Here is a 14,974-nt window from a genome sequence, read left to right on the forward strand (position 1 = left end):
AACATCTCATCTCTAAACAATACTTCTTCATAAGTCATCCATAGTAGGTTATCAAAAATGTATATTTAGTTGTCTCACAATATTCACTCAGCCCTGTAACCTGAACACATTCACTGCTGTCAAATGTCTGGAATGTCCCAGTAGTGAGATGTTCAAGTGAGTTAGCATCACCTGAATTTCCTAAAAATGGGAAGAAGCAAAGTTCTCTCATTATTTTTACCCAAATCATAGACCGAAAGCATTATTAATTGAAAAAATAGATATATTAAGTAAATTAATGTAAAGTCCTTGATGTCGTCACCCCATTAGCATGGATGCTAACTAACCATATTTTGTGCCAAGTCTTTGCTAAAAACTCAACCCTGTTTTGTTCAGCCCTGTTGTTGACAGTCGACACTGTCGGAAACCTTGCACCAAAAAAAAAAAAAAGAGATATTATTCCTGAGATGGGTCAACGCATTCTTGAATGGTTGCATGTTATCTTAGGTTCAATATTGATTTTTTAAGTGTATTTTTAGGAGTTACGGCCAAATGCCTGCCCAATCGTGCCATGACATACTCAAACTCGCCTAGGCCAGGTTTGCTCAGACCTACCTAATGGAGGCTGTGGCCTGCACTGTTACAAGAGGAAACCCTTCAGCAAATACTTTCAGAAATACTATCACGGAGCTGAACCTGGCCGCCTATTCGAGTTTTCCGTTCCACCTTAAACGGTGCAGCGGGAACAGAGGACACAACGTAACTGCTACACCGTTTAAGGTGGAACAGAAATCCAGCCTCGTTTGCTCATTTGGCTGTGATTGCCCGCACCTGTAGCTACGACGTATATTTACCTTTTATGGCTCACCAGACATAACAGTTTCCTCGTATAACACAGCTGGTTCAGGAATGCCCCTCTTAACATGAAAACTGACCGTGTAAATCTGACAGAATTAGGGCAAAAATGTTTCTTCAGCTTCAAGCTAGAGAGAAATTCCTCGACCTCCATTTAACCACAGGGCTGCACGACTGGGACATGAACGAGGAGATTAAACTGACGACGACAACAGACCAGTTCTGTCAAGGTACGAAACAATTCAAACGTTAAAACAGACGGAGGACAAGCTGTTTTGAGGAGTTAACGTGTAAAAAAAACTTTTAGCAGACGACAAACGAAACGAGCAGTATCTGGCACAGTGGCATTACGCCAGAATCTCCAGGAGAACTTTAGCTGGAGGAGACCACATGAGCCAAGTGAACCAAGGCCCCGCTGACCGTCCAGGTGCGCACTGACTCAGTACCAGAGGTGGGCGATGTGGCACAGAGCTGATACCGCGATATCAGAAGACCTTCACGATACTTAAAATGTATCACATTAAAAAACACTAAATCAAAATGCTGAAACAATGCAGTGATTTTAATGTGATCATATTGAGTACCTAAGGTAACATTGTGATTATTTTTTTAATAAGGCATAAATTCATATATTGAGGCCATGAATTCCTCTGTCAAGACCACAGTTTACTATATTGAGGCTACAGTTTGCTACACTCTGAAAAAAAAGGTATGAAACTGTCACTGGTGTGGTACCCTCAAGGGTACATCTCAGCACCTTTAGTCAGGGAACATAATTGTACCATAATCCCATTGAAATATTTTCTAAGTTGTATTGACTCCACACACCCCGTCTTGTGTCCAGGCTTTTTATTTTTTCTTTCTGTTTTAAAACATTACATTGTGAAAAGGTACAAATATGTACTTTCCACCTGGGAAAACTTATTTAAGGCACATAATTGGGCTTTAAAACTACTGTTGGACCTTTTGAGAGTACATTTTTATTGCGTCTTGATAAATAAAAAAAATGCACCTGCACAGCACCTTTATTTCTAACAGTGTATATTGAGGCCAGAAGTAACTATATGCTGAAAAACTATATATTAAGAAACCTGTGGCCTTAATATATTAATTCCTGACCTCAGTATAGTAATTCATGCCCATACCTTGTTAAAAATAATCACCATGTCACCTTAGGGGCTCTGTATAATAAGGAGCAGGATGAAAATTAAGATGTGCCATAACAGGCTGACATCCAACAGCTACTTGTTACTACACAGTTTTTGACCATGTGACATCAGGGTCATTCCATCAGATTTTTTTAAGGTTTGAGGGGGTGGAAAAAGCACACAGATAAATTCTTAAAGTTGACTTAGTTTTACTTCACTTACTTACTGCTTTAATGTTAGTTATATGTACTGTTAATGTTGAAATGGATACATCTGAGCATGGCAAAAGTTTAACTTTTATTTAGTAATGTTTTTAATGACCGTCTGTACTATAAAATGTAGCCAGTAAGGACGTTTGATTTGGCCGACCAGAAACTTCCCTAACCCTACCCCTCACCCAATAAGAGAACAAACATATTTGTATACTGTTTAGCTTATTAAAGCTTATTATTGTCCTTTAAAAAAATTCTGAAGTATTTAGGAACAAAATCTAGTGTTAAAAATACTTTTTAAAGAACTTAATTTGAAACCAGTCTAACCTCTTTATTTGTGTACTGTTTTGGATTTTTTTGGGCTCTTGGCCCACCACACATCTTTCACTTTGGCCCCACTATGCAAAAAGTGTGGGCACCCCTGGTGTACACAGCCATGTAAAAGCGTGAAAAACACTTAGCAACTAATGCTGTGGACTCAGATGGCATGGCATCTTCATGGAATGACCCACCACTGATTGTTTTTCACTTTCTACAACTGGTCTAAATCTTTATTTTATTTTTACCAAACATGTTCCTGAAATACTGATAATATTCTGATACATTGACAATATAATATACCTGCAATGCACTCAGTAAAAAGGACTGTGACATAATTTCTCACAATAATGACACATCGTCATATTGCCCACCCTTGCTTTTTACATTTCCTCACTTGGGCACTCCTGAAGATCTCTTGCATTAAACTTTCAGCCATAACTCTTTTTTTTTTTAACTTTTGACTTACAGAATCTCTAATACAGCCAAGTCTGTGGCTGATGGTGAACCCCAATCTAGCCTGCCCCATAAAATACCCTAATGCCAATAAGCAGTCACTCCCAAAACTGACAATGGACACACCTGTCCCAAGTCCTTCCCTGCTTGCACCTGTACGAAACCTGCACCTCCTTCCACTGCCTGATGAGACCTGCCTGGATGAGTCACTGCATGACACCTCTCTCTCAAGTGAATATCAGGTGAGGCTTTAAAAAGACACCACTCCCTTAACAGTCTCATCTCAGCCCCAGAGGTCCAGGGAGATATTTCACAAAGCAGTTTAGCCAGATAACTTAAGCCCAACATGAAGCCTGTCCAAAAGGAAAAGAGCTGAGGGACACTCCTATTGGACAGTCCTTAACTGTGGGCTTAAGTGTTCTGGCTAACTGAGAAATCCTGCTATGTAAAATACCCCCCAGATTTGCAGTCTGGTTCCTTCCCCCAGTTAGTGTTTGACAGGGAAAATACCAGTTCTTATTACGTCCAAGCCTCCGTACTGCAAATTTCACATCAATTCACATCCCAGATGTTTATCAAGTAGCACAGCATGAATGAGCAATTTATATAACGTATTCAATTATTTAAACATAACTTCAAAATATCAGCTGCCCCATACATTGTGTGATCATTTCATGATGAATGGACTTATAACTGTTCCAAAATTACTTAGAATAAAGTCTTGTTACATTTAAAAGTTTCCTTTTTCTGTAAAGTTACTATTTTGGTGATGGTACGTTTTCGTTTGTTAACTCCCTGCAGAAGCTGGTGGCTTTAAAGGAATAGTTTGGTGAAGAATATTTTATACTTACGCCAAATATAGTTGATTAGCCAAGGCCTGTGTGGCATCTCGAAGTTGCTTCTTTATTTTTGCAATTGGAGCTAGTAACTTAGGCTAATGTAGCTAATGAAAACATACAGCTCAACAATCAGCATCATGCAAAACTGCATCTACATAACTGTAGTGAATCATGATGCACTTGTCAAGTTGCCAGTAGTCTCAAATAGACTTGCTTGCATGGTTCCTGACACTGACATAACGTTGTCAATAAAAATGGTCAAAATCCAGCTTTTAATATGGCTGTTGCTATTGCTTTTCTAGTGTACTTTTTATCCATTTTTATATATAACAGCATGTAATTCAGTGTCAGAAAGTGTGTGACGATTTAGGCATGCTGTTTGCACAATGCTAGTTGATGGCATATAAACAGACATGTTGTAAATGAAGTGACCAGTCACTGGTTGAAATACGAGAGAGCTTGTAATGCTCAACATGATGTCTGTTTATGAGGGGAAGTCCCGCCCTTTGATTTAAAAGCCAATCAGCTTGCTAGTTGTGCCGCTAGCTGGGAAAACCTGCCTTGTTGTGGAGATCTATGCATGCGCAGTAGCCAAAACAACCCAGAAAAACGTTTTTGTGCATTACCAAATGCTACAGACTACTTCTGAGGTTTTTGTCAGATTTTACCAATGATTCACATGTTTTTAAAACAGTAAATTGACCTTCAGTTTTGAGTTCTTTGGTCTATTCAAAGAGATGGGAGTCTGTGTGGCAAAGATGGCTGCCAAGTGTACTTTCCTATAAGGACTGTGATATAACCCTCCCCATTACTTGTTGGCTATGTTAGCTTTGTAGCTAAAGAAGTGAACTTAGGACAACAAACATGTCTTGGCTGATTGACTGACTATATTTGGGGTAAAGGGGGAAACTGAGTAAATTATTTTTATTAAACTTCCTGCACAACTAGTAGCTTCAAATAGTTTTGTATCTGAGTGGATTACTCGTCATTGTGATTTAACCTCACCCAACCCCTCTGCTGCTCAAGCTGACAGATGATGACACATCCTCTGTGGATGTGCCGATCTGCCGTAAGGTGAAAGGTGCTCGGAAGGGCCGAGCCCCAAAAGAACCATCCTCACGCAGGCTGGGCCTGGCTCAGAGCCGGAGACTGCAGAGAGTCTTGCAGGACAGCCGAAACCTGAAGAGTGGGGCGTGGCCTCGGCCGCCTGTCAACTACTGTATCCTCATCGCCATGGCGCTGAGCAGCAGCCGCGCTGGGAGCCTGAACGTCCAGCAGATCTACAACTTCACAAGGTGAATGAAGGTGGGACTCTGTGTAGATTACCTGTTGACTGGGACCTCTTACCAACTCACCACATATTAATCACAAAAGAGAAATGTTGATCCGGCAACAGAAAAAAAACAGAAAAAAAGTACATTTTTCAGTTGCTTTTACTGTTACTGTTGTGCCCCCAGGGCCCCCTGGTGGCCAGGGCCTTGAAGTGCAGCCCCTGCTCTGTACAGAGGGAATTTAATTTCATTTCTCCATAATTCAGTTGTTGAGATGTAAACAAAGTCATTCAGAGAGATTTGATGAGAACCTTACCAACTTCTTTACAGTTCCACAATGTCTGCAACACAAATATAGCCATTCTATCTATTCAAAATGATCAGCAAACCTATGTCTATGACTGCTTTGCCTTACAATGCCATAATGCAACTTTGCCCTCTCTACCTTCTCTGCCATAATGAAATTTAAATGTTTTAGGCCAAAACTTGATCTTAGAACTGTTGTAAAACTGTCACAGGCGTCAGGTAGTGTATTTGTAACTAGTTCATATAATGACTTTCTGTGGGGGAGCTTTTAGAGACATCGGAAATCTAGTTGCTAATACCACCCCTGGGAACAACTAAGTCAGTTTCTTTAGGGTGGCATCAAACCACTCTAAGACACTTTGTTTAATTATGCAGAAATTTGAACTTGATTCTCTATTTAACTCTCCAGTATCTCCACTCTAAAGCCCTTGTTGTTTAAATGACTCTGGAAGTTACTCCACTATGGATCTCATGAATGTTCTTTCTTTTCCAGAGAGCACTTCCCTTTTTTCCTGACGGCTCCTGACGGTTGGAAAAACACCATCCGCCACAATCTGTGCTTTAGCAACAGCTTCAAGAAGACCCCACAGCAGGTGACTGGAGAGGGGAAGAGGAAGTCGTGCCTATGGCATCTGACCCTAGACGGCCGGCGGAGACTGAGGAACGAAATCCATACACTTACTGCAGACTCCTTCAGGATGCTGAAGAGAAGCATGAACTACCCAGGTAAGAGAGTCATGCAGGTGGAGTCATGCTTGCTACACTGAAAGCAGACAAATTTAAAGAAAGCTCTTCATGCATACATACTTGTATCTTTTTGGTTGTTCTACATCTGAAATATGTATAAACCTAAATGGAGCTCAGAGATCCTGCCTGATGTAATGTTCCAATGTTGGTGGTGATGGAAACCAGACGTCTGAAATGTTTTAAAGCTTCTAAAAGCTCCCTCTCAGAAAGTTATAACACGAAATGGTTATGAATACACTGCCTGACACTGCTATCTGAAACACTATTTCATGATAGTTTTGAGGTACGCTTTTGGGTTAAAACAGTGTTTAATATATAAACTAAGACGTGTTGGTTCACTGCTTATTTTGGGCTGTAAACTACTATTTGTGTTGTAGACATTGTGATCTGTGATTCCTCTCACCACCACTGTAAAGAAATGAGTTGGCAAGTTTCTCTACAGTGAACCATTTTACATCAAACCACTCTGAATAACTTTGTTCACATCCTAATGACGGAATTATACATAAATTAAAAAAAAATTGGTAGTGTGTAATATGTAGTGTGTATTTTTTTATATCTGTATTTTTTTAAAATGTAAACAATTAGACATACATACTTTTTAGGTAGTACACGCAGTGTACAAGTTAGTTTTAATAAGTAAAAGGTGTGTGTGTTTATTTATTTATTTATTTATTTATTTATTTTTAAAACTGTTAACTATCCTAAGGTAGGCACACTATACCTCTCTCTGTGAGCTGTGCAATAGCGTGCATTTTTATATAGAAGCTCAACCAGTAAAACGTTGTATAAGATGATTAGTTGTTCTTATCTTATGTTTTAAAGTCTTTTTTTCTCTCTTTGACAGATATGATTCAGGCTCTGTTTGAGTTGTAGTCTGGTTGAGGTGCCTCACAAAGATTTGAGAAGACCCAGTTTGAGCACAAGTGGAAAAACTGTTGAAATTGAAAAGTTTTTCATTTGTGTTTATTTTTCCATGGCTTGATGTGTCGTGTTTTTGTCACCTTTTTTATTTTGAGAATAAATATGTTGTTATTATTTGCAGGTAACCGAATGTTTTGTGAATGTTTTTGTAATGGTCCCTCCAAGCCAGTAGGGGCCAGTAATAGCTTCCGAGCATGTTGGCGAGACGTTCAGCAGTAAGTGTCCAGTGCGGTGTTTGTGTGGAGTGAGGAGTGAAAATGGGGGCGTTTTATTGTGAGATATGTCGCCAAACGGATTTCTCAGGAAAAGGACACATCCATGGGAAAAGTCACCAGAGCAAACTTAAAGTAGTTCTGGTTAAATTCCTGGAGAAGGTGAGCGCCTTACAGCGGACTGGCCGGAAAACAGTGAGCTAGCTAGTTAGCTTAGCTAACCTAGCGGCGTCTGTCTGAGCTGCACGGAGACTGACGAGCCTGAAGTTGGCCACCTATTCGACAGAGGATTGTTCGTATTTTCCCGTTCCACCTTAAATGGGTAGCAGTTAAGGTGAAACGGGAAGACTCGAACTAAGTTAGAAGCTGACTTCAGCTTCGTTGGGTAGTGCTGATTCTCTGAATATCCCAGAATAACGAAAGCATATCCAGTGCTACACCGGGTGGTTGACTGGTCAAATCTCATCAGTGCGAATTTAATTTTTCTCCTGTCATAGTTTGGACATTTCTTTAGGGCTGTGTTTCAAAAACACACTGTAATATCTTTGTACCATTACTTAAGCGTGGGAGTACTAAAATAAATGCTTTAAAGTGTTTTGCTAGACAGTAGTTACAAAACTATCTGAATTGTGTGATGTTGGCCAGCGCTTTTAACTCCTCAGTGATGCCCTGTGTTCCCCATGTCCTGTATTTCCCCCAGTTCTGGATATAGCCCTATAGTCGCTGGACCTTATTTTCCTTCATTGAAGTTTTCATAAGAAACAACTCCATGGCCCCCATGTTTCAGTCCCACTGTTGCCTTAGTCATGTTTTATGAAACATTATATGCCCATATCTCTGATATTTACAAACCAGGGCTGAAATATAAATCATTTTTATATTGAAATATTTTATATTGAGTGTAATTTGCAAATTGCAATAGCTGCAATTTTTTTTAAATTATAGCCAACATTATCAAAATGTCTTGTTTTAAATTGGGGAAATTTTAACACAGAACTGGTGAACTGTCTGTAGATATGTTGGACCAGTTAGATCCAGTCAAACCTCCTCGTGTTGTGACATCACAACCACAACTCACTGGCAGTAGATACTCTGGTCTTCTTGGCCACAAAAACAGTTCTGTTATTAAATGAATACTGTAGTCACAGTATTAATCAGAAAAACGTTACATATTTTCCCCAAATTGTTACAAACATGCATATTCTGATACATTTTTAGTAAAGCTGAAATGGTGATTATGGGCTTTCTGCATCCTAATAGATTCCCTTATTAAACACACCCTGGTTGTGCATTGGAGTGAACAAAAATGAGAACATGTTCATTGAGGCAGGACTGAAATGTTTTTACTGTCTGACTTTCCTTGGATTTTAAAATACTAACATGTTAAACAGTTGCAGAGATTCCTGAGCACAATTTTGAGCAGAAATATTTCGCACAGGATCTTCAGTTTCAGTGCTGTTTCAATGTTCCCTCATCACCTTGCCCTCTTCATTATCCCTTAGGAGAATATCCAGTGCCACCTTAAAGACTATTCCATTACTGTATTAGCTTATGGATGACTTGTAGATACAAAGGATTGAGTCTATTAAACATCTATTTTCAAGTGTCTGCATATTACTTGTTTCTTTTATTTAGAACTTTTACTCACTCATTATATATCAAAAAAAGTTGTTTAAGGAACCAAATTCCTAACAAATGGATTAATAATCTCTTTATTTATTTGGGGATTTTTTTTTCTTCATCTTTGATTGGCATTGGAAATAACTTAAGTAAAAAACAATTGAAATATTTACCCTTTTGACCGAGAATTTTTGTAGGTGAGTATTTACACTTTTGGGTAAAGAAAGTTTCCACTTGATTTGAGTCCCTTCTAATTACATTCATTTTCTGTTCTGTGCTCAGGTGAAGGAAGCACGACGGACCATTAAACATCCTCAGGTGGAGAAGTACGATGCTACTGAGCATGATAAGAAATTCTGGTGTTACTGTTGTGGAGTGGAGGTTCAGAAACACGTCACTGATGGCAGAGTCACGGTGCTGCATGGAGCACTGCTGGAGCACATGAGCACGTAAGGCACTGTCTGAATCTGTCACTTGTGACTTCAGTAGTAAAATCCAATTCACATTACGAAAACAGCTTCGGTGTCTAAAGTTTGCTTTTTTTAGTTTTGCTCTGGAGCTATGAGGCTAATGTAGCTATCAAGTATACATTGAGCATCATGCAGACTGCATGCCTCAAACAGCGAGGAGTTTTTAGTAATCTGAAATAGACTTGCTTTTGTGGTTTCTGATGCATCAGCATCAGCTCCTGTGACTTTAAAAAAACCAACATAGACAAAGTTCAGGCTTCAGAATGGCTGCTACTGTTTTTAGCAAACCGCTGTAATTTTTAGAAATGACAGCATGTCGTATGATGTCAAACCACATAAGCAAGTCTAAATAAGACTTGACAGTTAGATGCAAACATGCAATTTTGACTTTTAGACTTTGTTAGACGGACTTTGATTTAGACATGTGGTTTTATACGGTGCTAATTGCTGAGTGTCTATCACTTGTTAGCTTCATGAGCTTTGTAGCAAACTTCAGACACCAAACACCAATCTCTTGGGAGATCCACTGCATTTGAGGATAAGGAGAACTCAGTATTTCACTAAAATATTTCTTTAACTGTGGAAACGTCCTGTGCATCTTGTGGTTCTAATTTAAAAAAACTTTTTTTTTTTTGTTTCCCCTTAGCCGTGAACACCGCACCAACACGCACGCTTTCTGGTGGAGGAATAAAGCAGATCCCAAACTGAAAGAAAAATTCATCATCACAGAGGAAGAGGCCGAAAGGTATAATAAGCTTGTTGCCTTCATATGTCACAATTTTCCATGCATCTTGAGATTGTAAGTGTAAAACGTTTTTGTAGATTGAAGACGGAAGTCGCCAAAGCTCTTGACCAGTATGAAGAGAAGGAGGACACACTGATAAAAGAGGCAAGTTTAGTGTGCAGAACATTTCAGTAAATCTGAATTACAGTTGTAATAATGTAATTACTGAATTTTACACACTAATGTGGTTTATTATTGTTATTTTTTGTTTTCTCTAGCAAGCTGCCATTATCAGATCTCAGGAGCGTCACAGGCTTGAGGTCCTGCAGTCTCTAATAGAGGTTTGTTTTCCTGGAATGAAGCAACCGTATCCACATCCCAGCAATTTTCAAACAACTTTTAATGAAAGCACAATTCTATATATAGCAGTTGCAGATGTACGATGAGTGAAAGATTTATATGAAATGTTTGCTTAGCGGTAGCTCACATCTGTAACTCAAAGCGACAGTATTTACCCAGTTTTCTTCTTACACTGAAAGTAGTTGATCAGCCTAGATATGTTTGGTGTTTGAAGTTGTGCTTTTGTACTTTTGCGCTGGAGCTGCAAGGCTAATTTATCTCCACAAGCTTGTGTGATGCAATTTTAAAGGCGATTATTTGAAAGAGTCATTTCTGTTGATATTTCCTGAATCAAATCCAGCCTGATCCAGAGTTGCAGCAGTCTGCTGAACAGGGCCAGCAGAACACCGAGCAGACAGCCTGGTAAGAGAGCCACATGCTTACACTTATATGAAAATGGGCAATGCCAGAAATTTTCAATGTAGTATATTCGATGTAGGTAGATGTGAAATGATAGCAAATATGCACTGAATGTCTCTCTCGATGTAACCTGTATAATAAAAAAATATATTGGATGCCACTGTTACACTGATAAAATAGGCCAGTATTGGGGAATATGGATTTAACTCTGACTGTGCTACAGTTTTAAATTATTTTATAACCATGAGATTCTGCTGTTTTTTTTTAATTTAAGAAGTTGACAGTTGAGAACTAACAGTCAGGTATGACAGTTCACAGTTGACAGCTGATAATCATGACACTCAGTAAAGCACTGCATAACTAAAGCTATTGGAATCTGTTTAATATTTGACCATATAAAATTATATCAGGTGATATTCTTAGTTACCAGATTTTTTAGCCCCTTAACATCTGCCTTTGTGACAATTTTCATATTGGTTTGGTCTAAATAAATAGCCTGGGTCACAATATAAAAAAAACTGACAATGCCAGGAATGTTGAATTTAGTATAATATAGTAGGTTCAACGTACACTCTCAGAAAAAAAGGTATGAAATTGCCACTGTGGTGGTTTCCTCAAGGGTACATCTCAGTACCTTTAGTCAGGGAACATAATTGTACCATAATCCACTGAAATGATATTTTCTAAGTTGTATTGACTCAACACACCCCGTCTCGTCTCCAGACTTTTTATTTTATTGTTCTGTTTTAAATCATTGGGTTATGAAAAGTATATATTTGTACCTTTTCACCTGGGAAAAACAAATTTAAGAGAAAGTTGGGCCTTAAAACCACTGTTGTACCTTTTGAGGGAACGTTTACATTGTTTGTACCTTGATGAATGAAAAGTGTACCAGCACAGAACCTTTATTACTAACAGTGTAGTAAAGATGGTCTGGAAATAGGGGTGAAGTATTGTGATACTTCAAGACATTTTCAATATGCAACATGACATCTAGTTTTCTGAGGTTTGTATTTAAGTAAAATTAAGAAGGAACTTGAAGGACAAAAAAACTGTTCAGCATCTGATGAGCTACTTGTTACTATGCATTAGGAGTGAGTGATATGACATCAGTACAGTATGACACTATGTATGACATTTTTTACGATAATATGCATCACTATTAATTTTTAAGGTTTGATAAATTGTTGTTTTTAATGTAGTACGTTTAAATACTATGTTGCACTAAATCCAGTTAAACAGGACCAGTGATGCTCTCTCTGTAATGAAGCAGTTAATCAGTGTCAAGTACTGATGTCCATGATATGCTCAGGAAAGAACATTGTTACTTGACATTTGTCACAATAACAATATTGTTGTATCGTCCATTCCTTTTTAGAAATGTCTTTCTTGGTCTGACTATTCCTACCAGATTTGATGCCTTTTGTGTCTCAATAGCATGAATTCAGACATGGTAGAAAGCTTTCACATTCACTCGTATGGACATGGTGAGCATGCAGGTCCCAGTCACGAGGACCCCTTTATGGCAGAAATGGGACATGGCCTCACTTTCATTGGCTATCAGGTAACTTCTGTGGATCTCCTGTGCTGTCGTACCATTTGCATTTGATTACTTGTCGTTCTTGTCTCAAGAAGCTAATGTGTCATGTTTTCATATGAAGGACTCCGGCAGTGGGAATGTTCACACAGGTGAGTGAAACATCGGTTGAATGATGTAAATACTGATGTGTATGAAGTTTGTGGTTGGATATTGTTAAAGGCTCACTGCATGAGTTTGGTTGTAGGAGCTGTGCCTCCATGGCTGCTGGAGGACCCCAAGGATGAGTCAGCAGGGAGCTCAAAACAGGAGATTGGCCCTTCTGTACAGGAGTTCCTTAAACACAGTAAGCAGTTACTAATCAGTGTTGTCATAATAGTAATTTCTGTCTACAGGTGATACATTTTCCAGCCCAGGCAGACCTTTAACAAATAATTCCACTCCTCTGACCCCAAATATATTTAATAATATAATCAGCCAAGATGCATTTGGTGTATTATGTTTGCTTCTTTAGTTTTGCTATGAAGCTAACGTAGCTAACAAGTAGCGAAGGGTTTTTGTCAGATTTAATATTCAAATTTATAAGGCATTATTCAAAAAATTTGAAAAGTTTGCAGAAATCTTGGAAACTCCAAGAAAGGCCGTTGATCTAAAGAGGATTAAGGCTAATCATCTGTTACCTTAGCTAGCGTTAGTAGCTTAGGCACATCGTGATGTTTTTCACCTTGTACCTTTTCAGCTCAAGGTCAGCAACTTTGTGAAGAGCTAGTTAGCTGATAAATTTACTACATGATATTGAAATTGTTATTCCATCGAATCTATACGAATAGGGTATAAAACAAACTTGAGCTTGAGGTTTTGTACTGTGCTGGGTGGCGTGCCACTTCTAATCCAGTGCGTGGTAAACTTCAGGCAGGTTAGAACCTCTGACCAAAATCTTAGACACCTCTGATGGAGTATAGACTTCAGACGTGGCTTGTCTGTTTAACTAAATTTGGAGTAAGAGGGAAAATGTGTAGTTTAAATTTTTGATTTAAGGCACTTGGGTCCATAACTCACCATGACCTGTCTTCCAGTAATGACTGTCGTATTCTAACATGTGGAGATGATTTTAATGTTTTCCTTCATTCTTTGTGTAAAGTTTGGTAGTGTTTAAACAGATAGATTTACCAAAGACGGTACTGTGCCTGGTATCTGTGTACTGCTCATCGCAATGTTAGTGTTTTGTTATTTTGTCTGGCTTTGTGGGGTTGTCCTGAAGCTAAGTTCTCTCAAACTGTTTCACAGAACAGCAGGAGAAGCTTAAAAAACTCCCACCCAACCGTGTGGGGGCCAACTTCGACCACAGCTCTCACACAGGTGCCAACTGGCTGCCGTCTTTTGGACGAGTGTGGAACAGCGGCAGGCGCTGGCAGTCCAGGTGAGTTCAGCCTCAGCGTTAATAGACTTCATTTGGTTTTGACGTTACGGGCAGGTCCCAACCGTTACGCTTGTTCTTTCAGGCATCAGTTCAGACAAGAGGAGGCTAAAAGTGGACAGAAGAGAAAGAGGGACTATGGAGGGAAGGCAACAAAGAAGCAGAAACACCTAAGTAATGGAGACTTATGAACAACATGTGGTCTGGATTTCTGGGTACATTTGGATTCCAGGTGTTTTTTTCCCCAGCAAATTGAACACAGAGGCCCACCTGCCATTAACATGCGGATGCGTTGTCCATTCTTAAGTGGACAGCAGCATAATGTGTGAAAACAGGTGTGAAAGGGTTCCATTGCAACTTGGAGGTCGGATCACTCAAACAACCTCTGAAGGTGGTCTGTTGTATAGCCACACAACATTTGTAATACGAACGCTGATGAGTCCTTGAGAGCAGGACCACCTAAACAACGACATCACAGCAGTTATGAAATTAGATCGAAAGCGGTCACTGGACTTGCAGTCGAGACCCATGGAAGTGCCAGGTATAAACAACAGGTCTCATCAGGTCACATGAGACAGCTGTTAATACCAGGTATGAACAGGGCTACAGACATTAGGGTGTGAAACTGTACCAGATCCAGGCATTTTTGCAGAGGCCAAAGCTGGAATCAGGAATATCAACAAGGCATCTGTATTGTATATTGCCTGTTTTTAAAGTCAAGTGGTTGACAGCAAGCAAATACACACAAAGTCTGACCTGGTTGCTGTCAGACTAATATAGTTTGTAAACATTTCTCACGTTGAGAATTATCTTTAGTTTCAAATGTACATTAGTTTGTGATGTGAATGAATGCAGGAGTACTGTTAGTTATTTTTTTAGATCTCTTAACTGATCCCCTCCCAAACCTGAAAGCGTGCAGAAAGTAGTGACTGGGATGAGAAGTCAGATTCACTGTTTGCGTTTCCAGTTTATTGAATAAATTTGCAACATATGAAGTGGTTCTGGTATTGTTCTTTTGGTGATTAAACCCCAAAGCAACATCTCCTTCACTCTTCCTTCTGAAATAAGGTGATAAAATGAAGACACAGTGTGCAATATTTCTTTCCATTTTAAACAATATAGCAGTTCAGTCAAATTTAATAGAATCTATTAGAGCTATTCATATTTCCAACAGAAAGCC

At 39.1% G+C, this 14,974-nt stretch overlaps 2 protein-coding genes across 2 annotated transcripts; both read left to right on the top strand.

Moving 5' to 3' along the window:
- The first annotated feature begins 943 nt into the window (after positions 1–943).
- On the top strand, positions 944–7,007 carry foxr1 (forkhead box R1). Its single transcript, XM_036580902.1, has 6 exons — positions 944–1,064; positions 1,145–1,261; positions 2,984–3,210; positions 4,834–5,102; positions 5,878–6,110; positions 6,979–7,007. The coding sequence occupies exons 1-6, from the start codon at positions 944–946 to the stop codon at positions 7,005–7,007; spliced, it is 996 nt and encodes a 331-aa protein (XP_036436795.1).
- A 245-nt stretch (positions 7,008–7,252) lies between these two features.
- Positions 7,253–14,789, top strand: cenatac (centrosomal AT-AC splicing factor). Its single transcript, XM_036579832.1, has 11 exons — positions 7,253–7,429; positions 9,170–9,336; positions 10,004–10,102; positions 10,180–10,246; positions 10,360–10,422; positions 10,782–10,843; positions 12,278–12,404; positions 12,502–12,529; positions 12,625–12,723; positions 13,665–13,797; positions 13,880–14,789. The coding sequence occupies exons 1-11, from the start codon at positions 7,313–7,315 to the stop codon at positions 13,983–13,985; spliced, it is 1,068 nt and encodes a 355-aa protein (XP_036435725.1). The 5' UTR covers positions 7,253–7,312; the 3' UTR covers positions 13,986–14,789.
- The last annotated feature ends 185 nt before the right edge of the window (positions 14,790–14,974 follow it).

The sequence above is a fragment of the Colossoma macropomum genome, unplaced genomic scaffold (assembly GCF_904425465.1).
Source record: "Colossoma macropomum unplaced genomic scaffold, Colossoma_macropomum, whole genome shotgun sequence".
NCBI lineage: Eukaryota > Metazoa > Chordata > Actinopteri > Characiformes > Serrasalmidae > Colossoma > Colossoma macropomum.